Source organism: Rhodnius prolixus, unplaced genomic scaffold, assembly GCF_049639745.1.
Source record: "Rhodnius prolixus isolate KJV_2025 unplaced genomic scaffold, Rpr scaffold_11, whole genome shotgun sequence".
NCBI lineage: Eukaryota > Metazoa > Arthropoda > Insecta > Hemiptera > Reduviidae > Rhodnius > Rhodnius prolixus.
Genome location: NW_027411625.1, coordinates 13,882,702 through 13,905,805, shown reverse-complemented (window position 1 = coordinate 13,905,805; position 23,104 = coordinate 13,882,702). Strand labels below are relative to the sequence as shown.

Genomic DNA, 23,104 nt, shown 5'->3' with positions numbered 1-23,104 from the left:
TTAAAAAATAAATTTGTATAAACAAATAATAATATTGTTTAAAAATAATAAAATTTGTGTAAAAAGTAGATAATAAATAAATAACATAAAAAGTAAGCGTTAATGACCATAGACGTCGATGCGCCGGAAAAAAAGAAAAAAAAAAGTATATACAAAATACATTAATTGTAAATATAAAAATATTTTATCATTGCTTATTTATTTGTTTGACTTTTCCCAACACCAATATTATTATTTCAACTCTAAATTTTATGGAAAACATTATAAGAATGAAACAGTAAAACACTTCAACTCCAACGCGACAGTCAACCATGCATTAATTATGTGCTAGACGATTTGGAGGAAGTGCAGCAGTGCTGTTCAATAGTGTGCATGTTAATGTGATGATTCGGCTTTGATCCTTGATCCTACAATTTGATAAGAAATCAATAATCGCGAACAGGCAGTAAAAGCAGATGTGGGGAAAACAAGCTAGGGTAAAATATATCCTCTGAAATAAATAAATTTCCCGTTTTATAACGAAACATTTAGAGGGAAATAAGGGGACTTTTCTGTTAACAGTCTATCAGGGGCGAAATGGACGGTACCAAAGACATCCAGGAGTTTCTTTGACGAGGTCGGTATCGACCCAGAGTAATGGTCGGGTCTGACACATTTTTGATCACTTGACATATTGCACAACCATTAATTTTAGTGCTATTATTTATAACATTGACCACGCCTTTTGGGTATGCACAATTGTATATAAATATAAATACATTTACTATAAATACATTAATCCATTGTTCTGAATTGGCCAATCGTGAATATTGCGATTGTCTTGCAATAGATCGGAAAGTGTTTTTGAGTATATCAACAAAGTTTAGTTAATTATATAATGTGTTCGCTTTCTAGATTAAGATTTGTTTGGCAGTGACTGTAAAGTCAAATACACTACGATCTAAGCGATCTATTGTGGCTCCTTCAAGTGCCAAACTTTGTTATATTATGTTTAGTAAATGTTTTGCATAAGCCATGTCATTGTTACGCTATTATTGTTTTGTTTAGTTAGCAAGTCTTCAGCCACATCTTAAGAGAAATAAGTTTTAATTAGTTTATGAGTTGAAATAGTTTCAGATATGCATGTAATATGAATTATGGACGGAATATCAAGTAACTGTTAGGATGACAGGGATACACAAAAGACTAGATTCCACACAAATGGCTATTTATACAAAATTGATTCACTTGTCAAAAATGTTTGAAGTATAAGTAGTAGATCTGCGTTGTAATTAGTGCTCCGAGGAGAAAATAGTTACATCAGTGTATTCTGATGAAGCCTAATCGAAATATGAAATTTGAACTTTCAGTGATTTTTGCTTTTACACGAGTATGTTTACACTCACAAGTTTGTAGTTTTTCAATTTTATAAAAAGAGAAAATATTGTATTTCGTACTGTTGGGTTTTTTCGTACCTCAAAATGAAGATTTCTGGTAAAATCTCAAAGAATCAGCACGATTACAATACTTCTCTTACTAAGTAGAGTAAGAATAAGTAATTACATTTCTTGAATGGCAATCATTTGTGTAAGAGAATGTAGTGCAGTTCTAATTGCTGGAATGATTATTTTAGTTGAGAACATTAGAGATTTTAGAAATGCGCTAGACTTTTAGAGACACATATCATAGTTTTAATGAAATATCACAGAGAGAGGGCATTAGTTGGGAGGGGTGTGAATCCGGCAGAGGCGGCATGAGAACTGACTGGGGGCAGACTCAGCATGCGGCGGTTTCTAATTAATGCCGCTTCACACACACAAGACAAATTCTGCGCACGTTTACATTTAGATGCCCCTCGATAACTTGCAAACCCAGTTCCCTGGCATGTACTGTTTGGCAGCGCCCTGTGCTCAGCTGCATCGTGGCCAGCTCGCACCGTCTCTACATTTCCTAAAATGGCCAATCTTAAAATATCCAAGTGAGATATCTCTTAGCGTGGACTTCCGCTGCTTGCCCCAATAGTTGCTTGCTTCCTTCCTCCCACTCCTCGTGAGTAGCAAGATAGCGATCAGCCAGATTTCCCATTTTGATTTATCACCCAAGATTTCAATTTTGATTCCCTTCAGAACGAAAACGTCTTTACGAATTGGCCCCCTCGCTCTGTTTTGGTGCGTGCGTGGGTCTATCTTTGTAGGTAGACTGCACTGTAACTGCTAATTCTCTTATTCTCACCTATCATTCCTTCATAATTTGATGAAAGATATTCGACAATAGATCTACTTCTGTTACATTTAAATAAACTTGGGCCAACAAACTACTACACTCCCTGCATAGTAACTACGAGTACGATGTAAGAACACTTACTAACAGCATTAACGTTTTTTCTCTGTGACCCTGATCAAATTTGTTCGTAATGCAGGTGAAAGAATTTAGAAGTTGCTTACCTGTACAGTGGTTTGGATGCCCCTTCTTTGAACCAGAGCACCATGTACAGTCTGTCTTCACGATGACTTGGCTCTATGTTGCAAGGAAGTTCAGCTCGCTTACCCAACACAGCGTTTACCGGTTCAAGTGTCACTGTTAACACAATAATATATTTCAGTTTGTCGCTAAATACAAGAATATGCCTCCCAATAACATGTTTATAAACAATGTAGTCAATTCACACTATAAACTTTACCAACATTTATTTTTATTTTAGTAGCCTAGGAGACTCTGAGCCGAGGTTACATCCTAGTGGATAGCTAGATACTGTGGAATGCACGGCAAAGAAGAGGCTGATTGTTTACCCATGGTGATGAAAAAAGAACACCCCCCGATGCCGCAAAAGGAATAATCATATGAGGACTTCTTAGGAATACGATAACGGATCAGATAAAAAGAACGGAAGGCGAGGAGAACTGGAAGAACTCGCAAGACGATTCATTCAAGAGCAATTAGTGGCGAGTTCGTGATGATTGCAAGGCCACGGTTATCTACAATAGCAGCTGTTCCGAAATGGCGAAGACTCTAATAGCCCACTAGTAGATAATGCCTCAAATTCCAAAATGTAAAATCTTCTAAACTTTAACTGGACCAACTTTAACAGACCTGAGTTTTTCATAGCAGACATTTGGCCGCTCATCCTATATTATTTACTTTTTAATTGTGTATTACAATTGATTATAATTCCTTTTTGGAACAAGAGGGACTGCGCATATGTCGAGTGCTGGCCAGAGAGGACAACATACCACAGTCATCTTATGAGGGTGTCCCTGATGTTGAAAGCATGATTAATGATCCTTCAAGTATAGTTTAGTCCAGGAACCAAGGCTAGCTCCTTGTAGCCTCGCTTTTCAAAACAATAAACAGAATAATTCTACATAATTTAATGAAGCTACATTGTTTATTTTTATCTCCTTAATAACAATAAGTTGTATAAAAAGTGTCCGGTAGGGCAGTTGCATAATGGTTGATCGTCAAAAAGTGACGAAAAAGTTAACGTTGAAAAAACCAAACTTTGATAATTTTTTCTCTTTTTCTATAAAATTTCAAAATTTTCTTTATAATATCGGGCAAATTCTCCTTTATAACTTTATTTTTTTGCAACGACTCAGATTTAATAGATTTCCAGAAAAAAGTTGCCGAAAATGAGAAAAAACGGCTATTTGAAAAAATGTTCTTACCTTATTTGTAAACAACGTAGCGCCCAACGCGTGAATCGATATTCACGAATAACGAAATATATTGTAGGTGCCCCTTTTGGGGTCTTGATGCTGTACATCAAAAAAGGAGAGAAGTTAGCCACATGTATGTACAGCCCCTTCAAAATTATTGCTAATAACAGGATGAAAGAGTAAGGGGCTCCCCTACGTAATGTTAAAGCAACGTTCCACTCATAAACCTAGGAGAACTATTGCAAACGCTTCAAATTATCGACCGGTGTACCGATTTTCATTAATGACGTGTCATTCGAATCAAAGTTTTGAATAGACTTGCATTTTAGAAGTCTCGAAGCTGTGCCTCTTTCAAATTCGTTCAAATTTTAAACCTTTATATCTCACACCGTATTGTTCAGATTTAAATGAATTCTTTACCGAACTGTGGACAAAAGTTAGCTTTATAATTGGCATGAATTGCAATGTTCTAGTTGCAATAGGTAATTAGAAATAGTAGTTTAAATTTTGACCGTTTCGTAAATCGTTCAAATTATGAGCCTCTAAATCTCTCGTTCTATTGTTCCAATTTTAATGAATTCTACACCGAATTGTAGAGAAAAGTGAGCTTTATAACTAGCATATATATCAATATTTTGGTCATAATAGTTCATAAGATATACTCGTAGAAGGTTAAATTTTGGAGGTTTTGTAAATCGTTCAAATTTCAAACCTCTATATCTCTTTTTGTATTGATATAAATGTAATGAATTCTTTACCAAATTGCAGAGAAAAGTTAGCTACATAACTGGTTTTAGTTTCAATGTTTTAGTGATAATTGTTTATGAGATATTCAAGGTTACATTTTGGAGGTTTCTTAAGTTCATAGGACTGCTGGACCGAAATTAACTTCCATCATCTTATCAATAATCGCTTTAACCCAAATTGGAATACGCGTGTAGAAACTGTGGCTTTGAAGGCGCGATTAGCTAACTGAACTTATTTGGATTTACATTGACTGCTTGCTTAAAGTTCTTCTTAATATTATACAATTACATTCTGTTGAACACTAGTTTTTGATACGTCAATCATTAAATAAGTTTCTATATTCGTACCATATCTGGAAACATGGCCGCCTAAAGATACAATGTATCGTGTGCTTGTCTGATGACTGCAATGTGAAGAGCCGGGTTTTCTATCTCTAACTGTCAACTTTATCTCAACATCTTATAAACTGGCTGGCTACACCGATCGACACTATATTTCCCGTTTGATTTAGGAGAACAGACTAACAAATATTTTCAGAGTTGTTAGCTAGACTAGGTTGGTGGAACCTTGATCTAGTCTGCACTCAATCACTCCTTGTAGAGTATTCTATCTAGTCAAATTTAGATTCACTACAACATTTATTACATTTTAGACACCATCGCCTCCGTACTGAATCTATGCTGAGAGCTATTGTGGTACTAGATTTGATTCCCAGTTTTGACCTTGAATTTTATTTAATGGTGGAAAGTGAAATTTATGTTAGCACGCCTGATTTAAGCCTGTTTGGAGGAAATAGGTAAATAGAAAATAACCAATTTTTATGAATGAAATGCCTTTCGGATTCGAACTTTTACAGAGATGTGCCTCTTCTTTACATGGGTGCAAAGTGAGATCTGTAAAGTAACAGTTCCTAAGCTGGCACTACATTAAAAAAACCTCGGACGCCACTGACCTCATATGTTGACGCGCCTTAAGATACATAAATAATAATAATAATTTACCAGTCCTCAAGCTCAAAATTCTATCCTGTTCTTACTCCTAAAGAAGGGGAACGAAGGTTATCTCCTTTTGATGATATATGACCTAAGTCGAATAGAAATTGCTTTTTTAGGACTATGTCACTAGAATTCACTAGAATATATAGTTGTAGTAAGTGTATACAAGGGATTAACGGGCTTTTTAATTGTCCCAAACTTATTGTCGGCCAAAATATGTAACAACATTACGCGTAGAATTAGAAAACTTTAGTATGGAAAATTTAAGAAAACACTGAGCAAGTTTTTACTTGGGACCTTTCTATACGAGCTGGTTGAGTTTCTGAATCAGAAGGCTGAACAGTAATGGACCGAACGAATATCTTTGGCCGTCTGTGGCTAATAGTGCCACTAAATGAGTACAAATTACATACTTCACTTGGCCACACTCAGAGAAATTAAAAAAATAAATAAATAAATAAAAAGAACGGATGCATGCATTTGACTGGTGGAGATGGGGAAGTGCTATTACCTTGCTTCCTATGGGGTTATAATACCTACCCTTCTGTAAGGAAGCGTTAATTATTTGTTAAATCCGCCTGGGGTAGCTGGAAGGGGCCTAAGCTCAAGCGGAGCTCCTCTCACTCAATTCTTTGCTTGATAGATTGGGCACCCAGAGTTTAAATAAATAAGCAAGAGCCAAGCCTTGCCAGAGTAAGCTATACTCCACACAAATTAAGCCCGGATTAAGCCCTAAACTAATAATTAAATTAAAGCTTCGAAAAATGTACGCGTCAGCTGTAAAATTATATCAACAAATAGAAGGATGATCTTTTTCGATAGAATAGCGGCAATTTTAGATTACATTATACAGGTGTTAGACCCGCACAGTACATCAGGGGAGTGAAAATTCTGAAGTACAGTTCCCCACAAAACCCAATTTAAAATGACTTAAAATTTGAAACAAAAATCAAGTACTTGTTTCGCATAAAATTTATTCTTTTGTTTATTACAAGAATTAGTTTGTTTTTAAATGAACCTTAAATTATAATTAGATAAGGATTTTTTGTTTTTTATTTAGAAATTTACAATCTTTTCAAATACAAAAATAGATAAATGAGATGTGAGATAAGTAAGACGTGGGGAATACAAAAGAAGGAACAACGTTATGGTTGCACGTAAGCCAGCGGTCGGTCTCGAAGGAAATGATGGAGCCACTGATGGTTCGGTTGGCGCGTTGGATTCTAGTAGAAGCAGAGCTAAAGTATTAGAGCATAGTACAGTAGGGTATTTGGTCTTAGCGGAGTAGCATACAGTAGGGTATTTGGTCTTAGCGGAGTAGCATACAGTAGGGTATTTAGTCTTAGCGGAGTAGCATACAGTAGAGTATTTGGTCTTAGCGAAGTAGAATGCAGTAGGGAATTAGGTCTTAGCAGAGTAGCATAAAGTGGGTATTTGGTCTTAGTTCTGAATTAAAGGCAACTTGAACCTGATTAATCCTTACAAATGTTTCCTTAAAACCAGTACACCTAGCATCATATGCTGGCCTTCTTACCCAGGTTTACTATCTCCCTTAACAACTTACCAACCTTCATCCAATATGTTTCTAGTATACAGCACGTTTATCCCATCGTTTTAGTTACATTCAAAATTAAAATAAAGTAATTACGAAACTGCGGCAAGAGAAAATCAATACCTGTAAACCAGATTATTTCATCAAAATTTACGTTGACCTCAAATAAACAGGATTGGGATGACCTTGTAATGACATATTTGCTGCCAAATCTTGACTGCTCTTATTAACTTTGACCACTTCTTCTTAATGGTTAAGCTTAATTCCTAACAGCTAATAGAATAATATAATTTCTAATTGCTGCTGACTTGTGAAGACCAGAGGATCAGAAAGGTAAGACATTGTTGTTAATATAATAAAATTTGGGCATTTCACTCCAACTGGTACACTCAAATAACGATATAAATTTCTGTAAAAACATTTTTTTTTCCGTTACTTTATGAGACATTTCAGACACCAAAGTCAGCCCATCTTCAGTCTTAAAATTACTTACACAAAATGAACAGAGGAAGAAAGGAGCCTATGAAACCATGAACATTAGAAGCAATAAGCTTTGAGAAAGCGATAGAATCTCTAAAAGGCAACTATCACTAGGAGTACAGGCATATTTTAATCTGCTTGACTTCCTGAAGGAATTTTTAGCAATGAACTGTAGAGTGTTGAAAAGAAAATTAGGAGAAATTTAAAGAAAGAAAAAAAATTATGAAAATTGAAGAACGGCAAAAACGAAAGTAAACGAGAAAATGCTAAAATTGTGGTTGGAACCGCAGTTAACAATAGCAGTCATAGTATCAAAAGCGAACAAAGGTAATTCTACGATAATTTTAACATATTCAGACAATGTAAACAAAACGCTAGACTTAATCTACAAAAACGGACACGCACAACTCAAGAACGATCCGAGAACACGATTCAAACAACAAATCAAGATCGCCATTACAGCAGTCACATTTATCACACCTAACAATGAAGCACACAAATCCGTGTCCATAAATTCCACAGCACCTAACCTGAGGGCACATCCCGAAGTCCCTAGTCGCCCAAATAAACTCATACAACAGCTAGCCAGAATAATAATAAATAAAATCATAAACATACCGCAAGAGATGCCAAATATTTTAGGAAAAATTATGATTGAGAGTGAATTAAAGAACTTTTAATCAATTCACAATATAATGAAACAGATAAATTCTATTGAAACACAGAAACAATCTCAAAAACAATTTTAAGATCAATACTGTACTAAACATGTTCTTAAATCTGATGTCCAAACAAAAATTTAAAAAAAGAAAAAAAATGGTGATGTGTTTTGGTGTTTTTTGTAGTATAAGGTTGAGCATTTTTTAAAAATGTGTTTTGTATTTTTGGCATAAGTTATATAGTGTTTCATTGAAAACCCACGCATTAAAAATTTGATGTCTAATATTAAAATATATTTTGGATAAATGAGGAGTTTTACTCTTCACTGTAAAAAAATATACATCAAATTGGCCAGCTAAAGAGTCTGTGATATCTAATAAATTCCATAAAATATTATGAAAATGATTTGCATTAAAATTAATTAAAAAATATCGATTAGTATCATTTCCAAAAGTAAAATGAAGGTTTATTTGTTTTGAATATCTTCTGCAAGGATTCATGAAAACTGTTCACTGGCGAACGTTACAGTACTCAGAAAGCCCTGATCGTAGTAAGAGAAATCAGTTTAGTAGAAGGGAAAAAGTAGAACCAAATTTGAATAAAACACATGAGCTTTTTGAACGTTATTAACTGGCTGAAATTGCGAGCTGAAGTATGACTGAAATGTCGGATACTTGCTGATTTGTGTACCATTTTGCTGTTAATTCAACTCTTATACTTTACATTTTAAACTGTAAGTTTTTGTTAAGATTAACATAAAAGTTGTCTGAGCGAATCCTTTATTGCCTTTGTATCGTCTAGCCAAAATTTCAACTTGTCTCGACTTGAAGTCTGTCAGGAACTGTTGTACGCGGTCTCAATTCGCACAAGATATTGTCTCAAGATTTTTGCAAGATATTGGCCATTTACTATTTTACCGTATGAGTGTGAACTGTGAATACTATACACTTCTTCTCAGAAAGGAGTATACTTAGTAGGATTGAGAGCAGGGCAACACGTTGAAATTAGGGAACCTGAATCTTCTTCTTTCAATTTCATTTTATTAGATGGGGATATAAGATGTACAAGGTTATTATAATTACCCAACAGCTGGATTTAAATCCGGGATCTCCACGTGAAAATCCAGAGCGCTACCTATTGAGCTTACCCTCAATAATGTGAGATCAATTGCTCTTCTCATTTATGTACGACATCGAGACCCGTAAAAGGCACATCTAATTAAAGTTGTGATATAATATCAGTTCGTGCATTTAGACGCTATGTTAGATGCAATAAGAAATCGAATATTTGATACGATTGCAATGCTTCCTCTTAGGTGTAAGATTAGGATGGTACTTAAATGTTAACATACACCTTTTATGCAGCCACATTTAATCAGAATAGAGCCAAGATATACAATTGTTCTTAATAATAATTTTAAGTGAGGGGATCAGTTCAGTGACGATAATACGAGTAGATAACTATTTCTATTTTGAGAATTAGGGTAAGAGTTTCTCCTGAAGAAAACGATTATTTCTCATTCTCAATACTAAATCAGGATGGTTAGACTGAACGGTAAATAAACTTACTAATAATGATTTGAACGGCGAAATCCAGTTTAAACCTACTTGTATGTAGTAGTTCATCTGAGTCCGAAGTTTGAGTTTCCCGTGATTTCGTCGATATGACTCACGTGAGTAAAAAATAATTACAATGGAACATGCAACAGTAACAATTCTATAGTAATTATTAATATTTCCATTTCTCAGGGATTATAATGTAATAATTTCTATTAGATTACAATTCCGATACATATAATCGTACATATAATTTAGTTGTCATATGTAAACTTAGACACAAAAATCCATAGGTCCAATTATTATCAGACTAGGGGAAGATTAATAATATTCATGACTGACCATCGTGTCCACCACAGTCTATCAATTTATCTTAAACGCAACATTAAAACAAATCTTAGTTACATATCTATTACAACTCATAAATTTAATGGAGTGAACAATACTTATTCGGGCAGAGCTCACATTATTTCCACTTGCTTCAAATTAGGAAATTACCTTCTCGATACTCAATAAATTCGTACTTAAAGGATGGTTGTCTTCAATATTCAATCGCTTCTCCAATATACTATTGATGGCCTGTTTCTCAGGGTATAAATAGGGCTGGAGAAATAGGCATGGTTTCCAATGCATGGCGCTAATGGCCATGGGAGTCGATGCACCTAAAAAAAACTAAAATACAATTGTTGTATATACTTGCGGATCGCTTGAAATAAAAATGTAGATTTGCACATTGCACTAACGGCGTAATTTACTGACCATTTATTAGACAGCTTGTGTACCTCTTTTACAATTTTAGAATTTAACAAGGTGAAGTAACAGCAGATCTTAGTGTTACTCTGGTATTAGTATAAAGTTTTGGTAGGAGCGTTGAATTCTGAATATTTACTGTTGGCTTCTATGCTCTGACTAATATTAAGTTCAATTTCTGGACATCTTCCCTTCTGCACCCTGAATTGCGTGGTACTCTGTACCGAATTGTAGTTTTGTCTAGCCTGGATTCTCTGGCCAGAGTTTTGATAATTTACTATTTTACTGGAATAATTTAGTAGACAATGGAATTTCAGTAGGTTCCAGTGAGAGAATTGATTGTTCGTTGTTTGAGTGTTTTGGGCGAATGATGCAGTGGGGGGAAGAGTAATTCGTGGCGGCTTCCAACTTGTGGCTTCATCCATGGCTCATATCTGCCTTCCTAATCACCACAACCCTCCAATAAGGCAACAATTAACGTCCAAACATTCCAAGCCCGTTTCTGCTAATATCACTACAACACTTGTGTAATCATACAACCTGCGCAGAAACGTCACAGACCATTTATATAAGAACTACTTACAAGTTAGAACAGGAAATAACTTAATCTTTTATCTGATAAGTACGTATAATACTTGAAATAAGGGGTAAAAGAACTACGAGCAAGTCAATTCTGAGACTATATAATATAATATGTTATATGCACTGACTATTATACTCGTAATATACAGACAATTGATTATACCATTATTAAATAATGGGTTTGTGTGCTAAGTGTATTAATTATTGTATTTTATGCTGTCTAAAACTGCCTCTTTATTCTAAACCTAACAGAGATTATGGGTACAGCATCTTCCATTATTGGCAAGCATTATATCATCCATATTAAGGTAATGAGTGCAACATTATTGTCTTTGCTATTATTAAAAGGAGAGTCAGTGTCAATGGCTGTAGCTTAAGTCTTTCCAACTTCAGATCTAATTTTGTACACCATTGTCGACTTGACTAATCTAAAGCTTGACTTAATCTCTGACTGACAGTTTCCGTTATAGTGCAATGACAGATATGTATGTTAGTAGCAAATGCAGTAAGTGAAGGTCGCTCTTACATTAGAATTTATTTTTGAACTCATAAATTTGTGCCGTATGGTACGAGTACAGGTCAGATGTGATCTATGCGGGAATAATATTAGGGACGGAATAGGTAATTAGGGTGGGTCACGCAAAGGCAAATCTCCGTTTTGTTATTAACACAGCTAGAGATACTTATCTCAAATGTAGGGAGGTATTCTCGGTTAGAACACGTAAACCTACACCTTGCCAAATAATAATACTGGAGCCCTGGAGGGACTAGAAAGACCGGCCAATGAGATCATACTCATACGGAAATGTAGTAAACGGTCAATACCTAGTCTGCGAGTTGAGACCACAGTCAGTAGTTCTGACAGAACACCAAGCCACAGGTGAATTTCCCCGTTGGGCGCATCAAGATTGGATCGGTTCCGACCCGATGCCACAAATTTGCTTATTTTGAAATAAAAAGCAGCAGAGTCACTCACCCGTGTCCAGTGCCACTGCTAACCATAGCTAGCTGCATATCTTAAAACAATAATATCAATTAACCAGCATCATATCTTTCTTGAGTGTTCATACCCCTATCAGGGCAGTACTTAAGATGAGCCGAAATGCAATGGTAGGGCAGTTTCTCCACCACATCATACTTTCAAGAACACTAGGTAGATAATCAGAGATTTGCATACTTGACAATAGTGTCTGCACTCTCAGTTTTAACGGTTCTGTACTTCTAATTAAACTATTATTTCACAACTATTTACAATATTTATTTAAAAAAAAGAATTAATTAAATAAAACTATCTGCACTAAAATAAAGAAAAACGAAATATGTCTGTTAATACAAAAAAAAAAACTTGAATAATGGAAAAAAGGGATAAAACTGAGGAGAGAATTCTGATGAACTTAACTCTTCAACGGTTTCAAGCGCACTCCAGTTTGAATAAAAGTTACAGAGTTTCTATTGCTATTGAATATGTAAACAAAGTCATTCTCATAATCCCTTTTCTATTTAATACATATAAAGTAGAGAAACTTTAAGCCGGTGGCCAACATATCGTACATGGTACTTGTAAGACTAATGTTAACGGCCAGGAAAATGATTAAACTACCTATCGAGAGATGGAATTAGCTGAGTGGCTAGCGTACTGGATTCCCACGTGGAGATCACGCGTTCGAGTCCAGCTGCAGACCCTTAGATTTTCTCTTCCTAGGAGCTTCTTATAGCTCACTGTCCGGTGGTGGACAGTTTGTCAGTCCGCAGGCCGGCAGCATACTGTAGAAAGCTCCGGGCGCCTTAGGTTTTGATGCGCCTTAAATATATAATAAAAATTGCTACCTGTCCTTGATAGTATCGTAAGTCCGCCATTAGCAGGCCTTGCACTTTCTCTTTTAAAGCGGCATAAAAAGCAGACTTGTAAAATTCACTCAAGATAGAAGGTAAGAACTGCTGTTAATTAGCATTCACAAAAACAAATAATGTCGCATTGATTTATTTAAACATTGTAACAAAAGCAGTTTTTAAAAACCCTTGACGTTCTAAAATGAAATTACTAAGTCTACAGAGCGCTGAACGGAGCATTTCTATTCTTATGGAGAAAATAATGGCTCTGAAGCACTTTTTTCTCCTTTCCATTTTCCCATAGTGTACAACTTCCGGCTGAATCCCTCCTATCAATTCATTTCAATAAAGGACTTTCACTTTTTGGTAACACTTTTTAAGCACTTTTATTAATTCTTCTGAGTATTCCTTTTTTTTTTCAAAACGATTTGCTTTTTTATCTGATTTTTCCACATCAATGATAGTTATCGAGTCTCTACTTGATTCACCTTCCTGATCAATCTGTTGAGTTTGCTCTAAGTAACTCTAATGAATTTGAAGTTTAACACCTTGCAAGAAAGCTTTGGACTCGTAGTATCTTACTTTGTGCGTAGGAGTTATTAGTTTTGTTCAGGCCCCTTTCTTCAAAGGAATAATCATTTGAAATTGCTAACTTCCTTCCTTTAAATCTTTTTGCTCCCTTCAGAAACTCCATCTTGCTAATTTAACTAGGCAATTAACTGAAACTCTTTTTCCAAACCTGACTATTTTATAAATATCTCTCACATTCAGTTCTAAGTTTAAGGTTTAAATAAATGAATAACTGAATTTTGTAGTACTACGAAATTTTACTCTCACCTTGCTTCAAATTTTAAAGTATAATAGTACTTTTTTTAGAGATATTTTTTTTTGTCAGGAATAATTTACCAAGATTAACAACAGTCTAATGTCAACTGGTGTTTCCAAAAACTAAGGTGGAAAATCTAAGCAGTGCAATTGAAACATAAAGTTTGAGCTTCAGAGGAAGCAAAGCCTTTTTGAAGTTACGCGATGAACAACCACGTAAAGTGCATACAACCAAAGAATGGATAAGGAGAAAGGCAGTACCATAGAAGCATATATGCATCCGTAAAACACGGGTCAACACTGCTTAAAACCAGGAGGTTCCCTAGACTAAGAATAGAAGAAAAGAAATTGACTAAATCAAGAAGGAAACATCAATTAAGTATTGATGTTGAGCAATTTCTCGCAGTAATGGCAAATAAGAACAAGAAGGACGAAGCAGATGGCCATGAATGTGGCATTCAATCCACAAACTACTAAACGGTAATGGGGAAGGATTTTGCAACTTTAAAAGACCTGTTTCATTAATCTTTAAAATAGTGGAGCTTCACTGACAAAGACATCACCACAGCTCTACTTATCACCTAACCAGATTGAAGAGACATCAACCAAAAACAAAATTATTAATTTCAAAATTAAATATTTTAATAATCAATAATTTAAATTATTTTTTGAATAAATTAATTTAGCAATAACTTATAAGAAGTAGTGTCTTTAACTGCACTAATTTGATGTCATACTCTTCATTCTGATCTGTTTTTAATTCGTTACGATTCGATTTGATTTTTAAATTGAAATTTCACTTTTTAAAATTCCAGTTACTCAAGAAGGGAGATGTGATATATTTTCTAATATATAATAAAATAACACATCCCCAACTTTGTACTAAGTCTTGTATAAATTTTTAGATAAAAGAGTTAATTGCAAATGATTTATTTTGGACAGAACTTATTTAGTTTACATCCACCTACATAAATAAAATTCATTGAATATTTTCTGATGTACCCTCTAACATGAATCTGTTATGAGCTAAATCTGTTACTATTATAGTAAGGAGACCGTCAATATGAGTGCACTCACCTAGTCAAAAAGACAGATAGTTCTCTGAATGCATTTTGAATTCCTCCTTAATGAACCTATATCTAAAATTCTATCAATAGATTTAAATAATTACCTAAGAGTGCACATGGCGATGATGAGCAGATTTCAAAAGTACTACGGATTGATGAATCTGCAATCTACCCTGTTGTCTTGGCAACCCGTGCTTACCTGCAACTGAAGAAAATGCAAAAAATTAATAAAATAATAATAACAGAAAAACGGGGATTAGCTCAGACATTAATGCAAATGATTGCCGGGGTTCGAGCCAAGTTTGTCTATTGAATTGAATTGCGTAGGACTCACTTTGGGCGCTCTTGCAGCTCACCTATCTGGTGATGTAGAGATCTCTCGGGAATGCAAAGGAAAAGGCTTGACATTGACATCAAATTTCGATGCGCAAAAATAATAATAAAAAGTAATCTCTTAATATTAGCAGCCTTAGGACTTGTAAATCAATTAATTAAATGGATTAAATTTATTAATTTCCATTAACCATAAGCAATTATGACACTATATTTGAAGAAAATTGGAGCTGTTTAAAAAAAAAAAAATCTGGTTTTTTTGCAGAAATTTTTGCCATTTTACAGTTCCCCGCCCAATATATTTTGGGCAGCTTGACAACGAATATTGATCATTTACTTAACGCAGAGGGTACCATGTTCAGCAAACATCGCCCTCAAAAAACTCAAGAAACTAGCCGAAGGTTTGCCCAACTTGGCATAGAGACTTGCTGCGAAGTTAGAAGCGAGGCAGGCTATTTAAGACTCCATTGTGGCCGAGTCTTGCAAGTGCGCTAGTCAGCGAAACTCACCCTACTATTCTTAATGTTTTCCACAGTTCCCCCACCACTGTTCCGTTCTCACGGGGTACTGAATAACTCTCCGTAATGTATAATTAAAAAGGAACGTAATTCATTAAAAAATTCTGAAAAAATGGCCGCAAAGAATTAGCAGTGGGGGCCATCTTAGCTGCCCCATAGTTCATGTTGACAGTATCCTTTGTTACCAAAGATCCCAAGTTTAAGAAAAATAAACTACACAATTTATGTTCACCTTTCCACCATTTCCTGGTGAATTTTTTTATTTTCTTCCTTAAACTCGGGAAAGTGAGTTAACTTTAATAAAAACTCTAACTTAATAAAAGAGGTTCAAGTGGATATATCTTGCTGGAACTAAACTTTGCCTGACATTCAACAAAGCTAGGATGCTAATGTTGGAATTATAAATAGTTATTTGTTGTCAAGACTGAGAAGTTGAGTTGTCCCTCGCTGAGTCCTGGTTTCGCCTTATCCACACTAGCGTGGCGAGTGGGATACTTAACGTGGGAACTAAAAAACTTACTTCAAGTGTGCAATATTAAATTTTTCATGCAATAGTTTCAATAATTTAGAAGATAAACTCTAAAATTGGACAATAAGGTTACCCACTGAAGATTAGGTAGGTAATTGGACAATTTAGACTTCAAGAAGTGTAAAAATTAAACAGATTAATATGAGGGAAAAATTAAACAGGTCCGCTGGCCAGTAATCTCGGCCTTTTTTTTTATTTAAAATAATTGTATTTGAGCCAAAAGTCTTAATTTTTTGTATTATATTTTTAATATATTTTTTCTGGCATGCGAACGAACTTGTCAGTCTGTAATGTGATTCTGAACGATGAGTTTATGACACTTTCAGTATCCAGCGTAATTTAATGATTCCTAAACTAAAATGACATATTTATTGTATATAGCCAAAAAGGGACTCAGATTATCATAGCCAATAGTTCATAAATAATTAAAAGTAAACCAATTAAAAGAGGAGAGATTATTTTTGATGAAAATGTGGTTAGGTTCGCAGTGCTAGATAATATCGGTAATTATTAAGCGCGTGCTTTCGGTATCCTGACCGGTTTCTTACTTTATCCATTTACAGATGTTGATCAATCAGTTTGGAGTAGAAAATTGAATTATATAATTGCAGTTACCACAAATTATGTATGATTAAATTCTTTTATAAATAGTAAAATAAAATAGATTTTTGGTAAGTGAAAGCTAGGGTTCTTTCAGTTGCCAGGAGTCTCTGCAGTCTCACAGCATTGTTAGTGCCGACTATATAATATAATATATTTCTTCTTTTTTTCAGAGAGAAATTGGAAAAGATTTATATATGTAATAAAACATATGTAACATGCAATAGCTTGCTATAGAAGACAACAGAGTTACTAGTTTCATACGGTACATTACTAGTTATAAAACGCTGCCTAGTTTGTTTTAGTGAAAGGTGAATTTAAGGTGAATTAAGGGAGATAAGAGGTCACGGCCATTTAGAGAGCTACTTCCGCTGCATTCTTTGCTCCCTCTTACAGACGAAGAATAACAGAATATGTAGTAAGCATTCAAAGTATGAACAATGGTCCATACAGACTGAGATAAGAAAGTCTGGTGAGTGATAAGCGGTTTTTTTTGTGAACGAACTTTTTGCAATGAAAATTCGAAAAATCAGCCACGATCATCTGGGCCTGGTTTTTCACACTCTGGGAGAGAAAGTTAGAATAAATAGAGTTGAGTTGGTTTTTGCCAGGCGGCACAAAGGAAGCTCCAGTGATAGCGGAAAGATAGGGCGTCGGCAAACACAGAAGTCGCTCGGAGCGGAGAGTTGATAAGGAATCGACCCCGTCAACAATCAACTAGTATCTAGCTCGGTTCCATTGTCAGCTGCAAGCTGGCTGTTCTGAACAGACACGCCGGAAACTGCACGTTCTTGTGCACACAGGACTAATGTTGCTTCGCTCTCACAATACTGTTGAAGGACTTCCTCTTCCCATCGAAACGGCAGCTACTGCCATCGCACACACTTCCAATACGAACTTCTCAAAGGCAATACAATATTAAGGACCCCTGAGGGGCTCAAAAACCATTAATCTCTTTAACGTGCTATTTCCGTCTGATGTACACTTTCGTTATCTGCATTTTATTAATTTGAATAAGTAAAACAATTCCCAATTTGAAAGTAAGGTAAACACAAGTGCTACATTACTCTGTACACTTTTAATTGTATATACTTATACATATTTTTTTTTTTTTTAATATTACAGTAGATAAAGCCTTGGGGGGAGCTATGTGTCTGTGGGAAGCTGAATCGGAGACAGTACATTAATTCTGAGGAGTTTCTTTTAAATTTCCAAAAATAACATGTTTAATTTAATGTACTAAAAATGTCGGTTAATGTAGAAAGCTCTGAACTTTATAGAACTATCTATTTATTCTGAAGAAGAAGAACTGGAGCAAATCTAAGTTAGAATTTTCTGATGACGATGGCAAACCGGAATGTGAAGATGCACATGACAGCATTCTGCTATCAATCCACTGTTTTATGGGCGCATCCCCCATCACTTTGTGAGTGTAAACATCAAATGTACTGCCTCCAGAAATTCTAAAGATGAAGTTTTAAATGACAATGACACGAAATTCTTACAGTTAGGCTTGTTGAGCGAGACTTAACCTGTTTGCTGTAATGAACTTTGTAAAGCTAAATGTGTGAGAATAGGAGCTCTATTGTTTCTTTATTGATTTCTTTGCCTTCTTTGATGGTGTTCACCGAAGAGTCTTACTATTGAAACTCCTCAATCTTGGCATTTCGTCCAAATTAATCCATGGGCTAAAAAGATCATATTATGATCCAGTCTCGACGGCGAAGTGGACCGGAGTGTTTTTAGGCTCTTTTAGGTGATAGCACTCAGAAGTGAGGCCCCTTCACTTATTCTATTAAACGATTTTTTCATTGTTTTTGGATTATTGGCCAAGTTCTATGGATTCAGGTGTTAAGGTGTAGAATACTTCTTTCAAGCGCCTTATTTTCTGCTCTTCGGAGGGATGGTTTTAAAAAAGGCAATAAATTGAAACGGATAGATAAATAAACTTTATAACTAAATATGTACAATTACAAAAAAAGAGAGTACCAATGTATTTACATTACTACCTTAATTACAAGTTTGATTTTATTGGCTGTTTCGGTCCTTTTTCAATAATGCCCTGGAGTCACGGAAAGCTCATTTTCCACCATTTCACCCAACAAACGAGAACAAGTCTGAGCAATCGAATTCGAACTATGTTTAAACTGACATTAATCAGAGGTAGAGTTGATCGAAACAATATAATGAACACAAGTCATAAAAATAAAAACAGATTCGTGAACAACACGAATTAATTAGGTATTCAATGATTTTTGGAACTTGGTTTTAATAAATGTAAGTGCAGGTTATAATGTGAAGGAGATAGGTGTTGGGAGTTTTCCCGCAAAGAAGTGAGGCTGGGAGGATTTCCCTCTCCTTTTCTTTTATAACCCGCACTTTTCCCAAAGTTTGCGCACAGTAAATACTTGGCCACTTTAATGGGTGCTCTATAGCAACAAGGAGGTAAAAATAAAAATAGTTCTGGTAGCAAGAAAATCTGAAAGGCCACCTTCAGGCAGGCTGTAAACGGATCCAACCGACAAATAATTAGCGCAAGTGTAATTAAAAGCAGTAATAATAAACATGGTCGTTTTATTGCATCCAAACACTTTTTAATTGCTGTAGTGTTTACCTTTTTATACTATCAGGTAAAAATGCAATTACATTAAAAAGAGAACAGCGAAATAAAAGAAGGCAAGAACTACCTGGAAGTAATCGACCGAAGCGGTATATTGTTAGAAAGCCTAGGCAATTTGAGAGACTCTTACTTGATAATGCTATAGAGAGTAACCAGCATCTGGTATATACACTCACACGACCTTCTTTTATTACAACAGCTTCTAACAGATATTTTTCGATTTGAAAGTAAAACAGAAAATAATTTATTCAAACTTTGTAGGCGACAATAAAACTAACCCCAAAATATTACATTACGTTTGATTTATAAACAAATGTAAATGTAATTTAAAATAACAATTAATGAAAAATATAATTGCTTTTATCAAAGAAAAATTTTCGTAACCATTTATTTCATGAAGAAACGTAAATTTAATTGAAAGTAGGTATGCCTTCAAACCACTGAGCATTATGTTAAGTGCCTTTTTGGATTTCTCAACGCTCTACATATGTACTTTGAGAGAGGTGTTCCACCTACAAATTAGAAGCACCACTGAAATTATTATTAATGTGAACTATTTAAAGCGCCATGGTAGCCGAAAGGTAAGGCCTGCAATGCTAAGATATGTTTGCTAGCCACCTCCATCTGATTTGGGGTAGCTGGATGTATAGCCAGCATGAAAAAAATAGTCATTACTTTAATTTGATACTTTTATTGTCTGATTTTGTTTATATATCATCATGGATTCATGAGAATATTGTACACTGGAGAATGTTAAACTACTCGGTAAGTCCCAATAGCAGTAAGAGAAATCAGTTCAGAAGGTGGACAAAAAACCTGGAAAACAATTTAAATAAAACATATAAGCTTTTTCGAACGTTTCTAAATGGCTGAAATTACCAGCTGAAGTATGAATGATTTGATGATTTGTGTACCTTTTGTCATTTATTCAACTCTTATATTTAACTTTTTAAACTGCAAGTTTTTGTTAACGAAATAATAAATAAAAGCTATATTTATACATTACGCTGACCATTACAAAAAATAGATCACTGTTGTGTGATCCAATAAATGAATTGCAATGTAAGGACATAATTTATAAAATTGAAGTGTAAAACAAATGCTAGGGGGCGCGACAATTTATAATGAACACGAAGTGGGGCCACGATTCAGAAAGTTTGGAACCCGCTGTTCAAACCAGATCAATCAACTTTGTAGGTATAGCATTTTATAGTCATATTGATCTTTTTTCAAGCAAATTAATTTTTTTTTTTTTTTCAGCTAAATAAAACCTTTTTTCAACAAAATACCATTTTTTTTTTAAATTAAAATTAAAAGTTTTTGCATCCAAATTAAAAGTTTTTCAAAAAAATCAAACTTTTTTTAAAATCAAATTAAACTTTTTTACATTTATATCAAACCTTTTTGATATTTCAGCAAAATCTGAATGATTTCAGATTCCTTTTTTGACACTAATTAGATGATCTTCAAGAAACCTTTCTTCAATTAAAGTTCATTTTTTTCAAGGCAAACTAAACCTTTTTTTACACAAGGTAAGACTATAAACCAAATATAGGCACTTAGGACCACTTTTCTCAAAAAATGCTCATTCATCTCACTGTCACGGTGAATTCAAATTTCTCACCACTACACCTTCATTTCACCAAGTTGGTAGCTCGACACTTTACTTTTGGCAGCTTCCCACTGCACTGTTAACCCTCTGTAGGTTCCTCACTACCTCCACTTTTAGAGCTTTCCCACACTCTGCACCTTCATTCTCTTAGTAGTGGGGGAACCAAGTTGGTGAAATGAAAGTTCAGAGTGTAAGAAAATTTCTAAAAGTGAAAGTAATGTTATTAATGAAAAATGTCAATAATGAAATCCAGCGAGGCATATCCCCGCCTGCAAATTCAGTGTACACTCCAAGGATTATATTCCTTGTCTTTCCAGTAAAATGTCAGGCACATAGGCCTTCAATTAATAATAAAAAACTTTAAAATAAAAAAAATAATAAACAATTCTCTTAGCGAAATTGAGAAGGCCAAGCAACTAAGAAGCTACTGAGTGGAGGAGGCAGTGAGACCAGGTTCAGCGAGATAGAAGAAGCTGCATTATGTGTATTTATGTTTTTATACGCCAATAAAACTGTCTCAAGTTCACTTTTTAAGTTATATATTCGTTTCAGTGACTCCTCTCCCAAGTATATTATTCTGTGTAGTTCCTGTGCATGTGAGGAACTAAAGAGGGAAAAAGTAATAAATATTACTTTTTAATTTGTTAAAAATTAAAATTGGAAAAACGAATTAAGAAAGAAAATAAATAATTTTATGAAATCAGCGATGTGCAGCTTTTGTGATAGCTGGTAGTCATTTATATTTAAACCGCAAGGGAGTCCGACCTCTACGATTGACAGTCAAATACTGATCATTTAGATCTACTATTTTTATTTGCATTCTTTTTCCAAGAAAATTCATTTCAGGCTTTTATTTTAATCATTAAAGTAAGAAAAATTGGTTTGAATGATGTATCTGACAGGTGACAGAAAGTTTGCGCTAACAACCACAATGACACTGTCCAGAGGTTGGCAAAGCACTGTAAAAATATTCCGGGCGCTAATAACCTCAGATGTTGGCGCGCCTTAAATTAAAATAAAAAAAAAAATGGTGTAATCTAGTGTGATGCACAGTGCTGTCTGGTGGCTGAAACTGCAAGGCCGCCAAACTTTGCGACCTTGTCTAGAGCAAAGCTCTTTCATTACATCCCGGCGTTGCTTTGGAAAAAGCATTTACATTTAAACTATTTTAACACTCAATCCCAGTGGACCACCGCTTCGAAGGGCAAAGCGCCGCCCCGGGGGAGAAAAGAAGTCTGCATCACACTCACACACCCTCTCATTACAACACTGAATTCATTTTCAAGCATTGAATTACATGAGTCGATTTAAATCTGGAATAGAAAGAGCCGAATAGAAACTTTATCGCAAAATGTAAAATACCAACTGCCTTTAACGAGCCGCGCTGTCTGTGTACCTCCTCATTCCCTTGCTCTCACATTACTTTCTCTTACCCTAGTAAGTGGCAGGAAAAAATTGTCTAACTTGAAATGCATATAAGTTACGAAGTGGTCCAGCTAAAGTTAAATTAAAGGATTATACTCTAACAGGTTTGGCAAACTTTTTCCTCAACAGAAGTAGGCCTCGGGTATTGCGGTCATGCTGAAGGTTTCCACAATTTCCAAATTCGAGAATCTCCATGAAATAAATTTCGATAGCAACGATAAGCTGCGGTTAATTTTAATTTTTTTATAACAATTTCTTAATTGTTCCAAAAGTAAAATGGCACATAGTGGCATTACACCAACAATAATTACGACTGATAAAACTAATTTAATTAATTTTTTATGATTTAAGGCGCGTCAACATCTGAGGATAAAACTAAACTCAGATAAAACTAATGAAGTGAAGACGCAAGGGGAAAAGTTTAAAGCTAGCGCTAGTACATTCGAAATGACAGTACTGGCAATAATTATAAACCTCTTTTTGATTAGGAAACCAAGGATGAAGAGAGTTCTGCCAAGCCCGATGGTAATTATATAAAACATTTACTGCTGAAAATAATGTAACACCTTTGTAGTATTATATTACAAATTATTCAGAAGCTCTTCAAAACTTAGAAGTTGCATGTAAAAAAAGAATTCTAGATTAAATGCAGAGGCGACAGGCTTATGTTTTTGACGAAGTGGTAAAATTACTATAACTACATTCTTGCGAAGTGGCTTTAGTTGCTAGAATATTTCTACCAGCACACCAAGGCGAAATCAACAAATTTAGGCTCAGAAAAACTTCCT

The 23,104-nt window shown here is 34.8% G+C and overlaps 1 protein-coding gene across 6 annotated transcripts in view; it reads right to left on the bottom strand.

The window, feature by feature from the left end:
- LOC141459131 (nephrin-like) overlaps positions 1-23,104 on the bottom strand; it is a 360,600-nt gene that overhangs the window by 33,123 nt on the left and 304,373 nt on the right. For 5 of the 6 annotated variants that reach the window (XM_074137772.1, XM_074137774.1, XM_074137773.1 and 2 more), the window contains 2 exons: positions 14,784-14,884; positions 2,424-2,556 (listed from right to left, as the gene is read on the bottom strand). In XM_074137772.1, coding sequence (XP_073993873.1) covers positions 2,424-2,467 — 44 coding nt within the window. In that variant the 5' untranslated portion in view covers positions 2,468-2,556; positions 14,784-14,884. Of the gene's footprint in view, positions 1-2,423; positions 2,557-14,783; positions 14,885-20,679; positions 20,976-23,104 lie in introns of those variants that run through there. The other variant, XM_074137775.1, reaches the window with a different exon arrangement.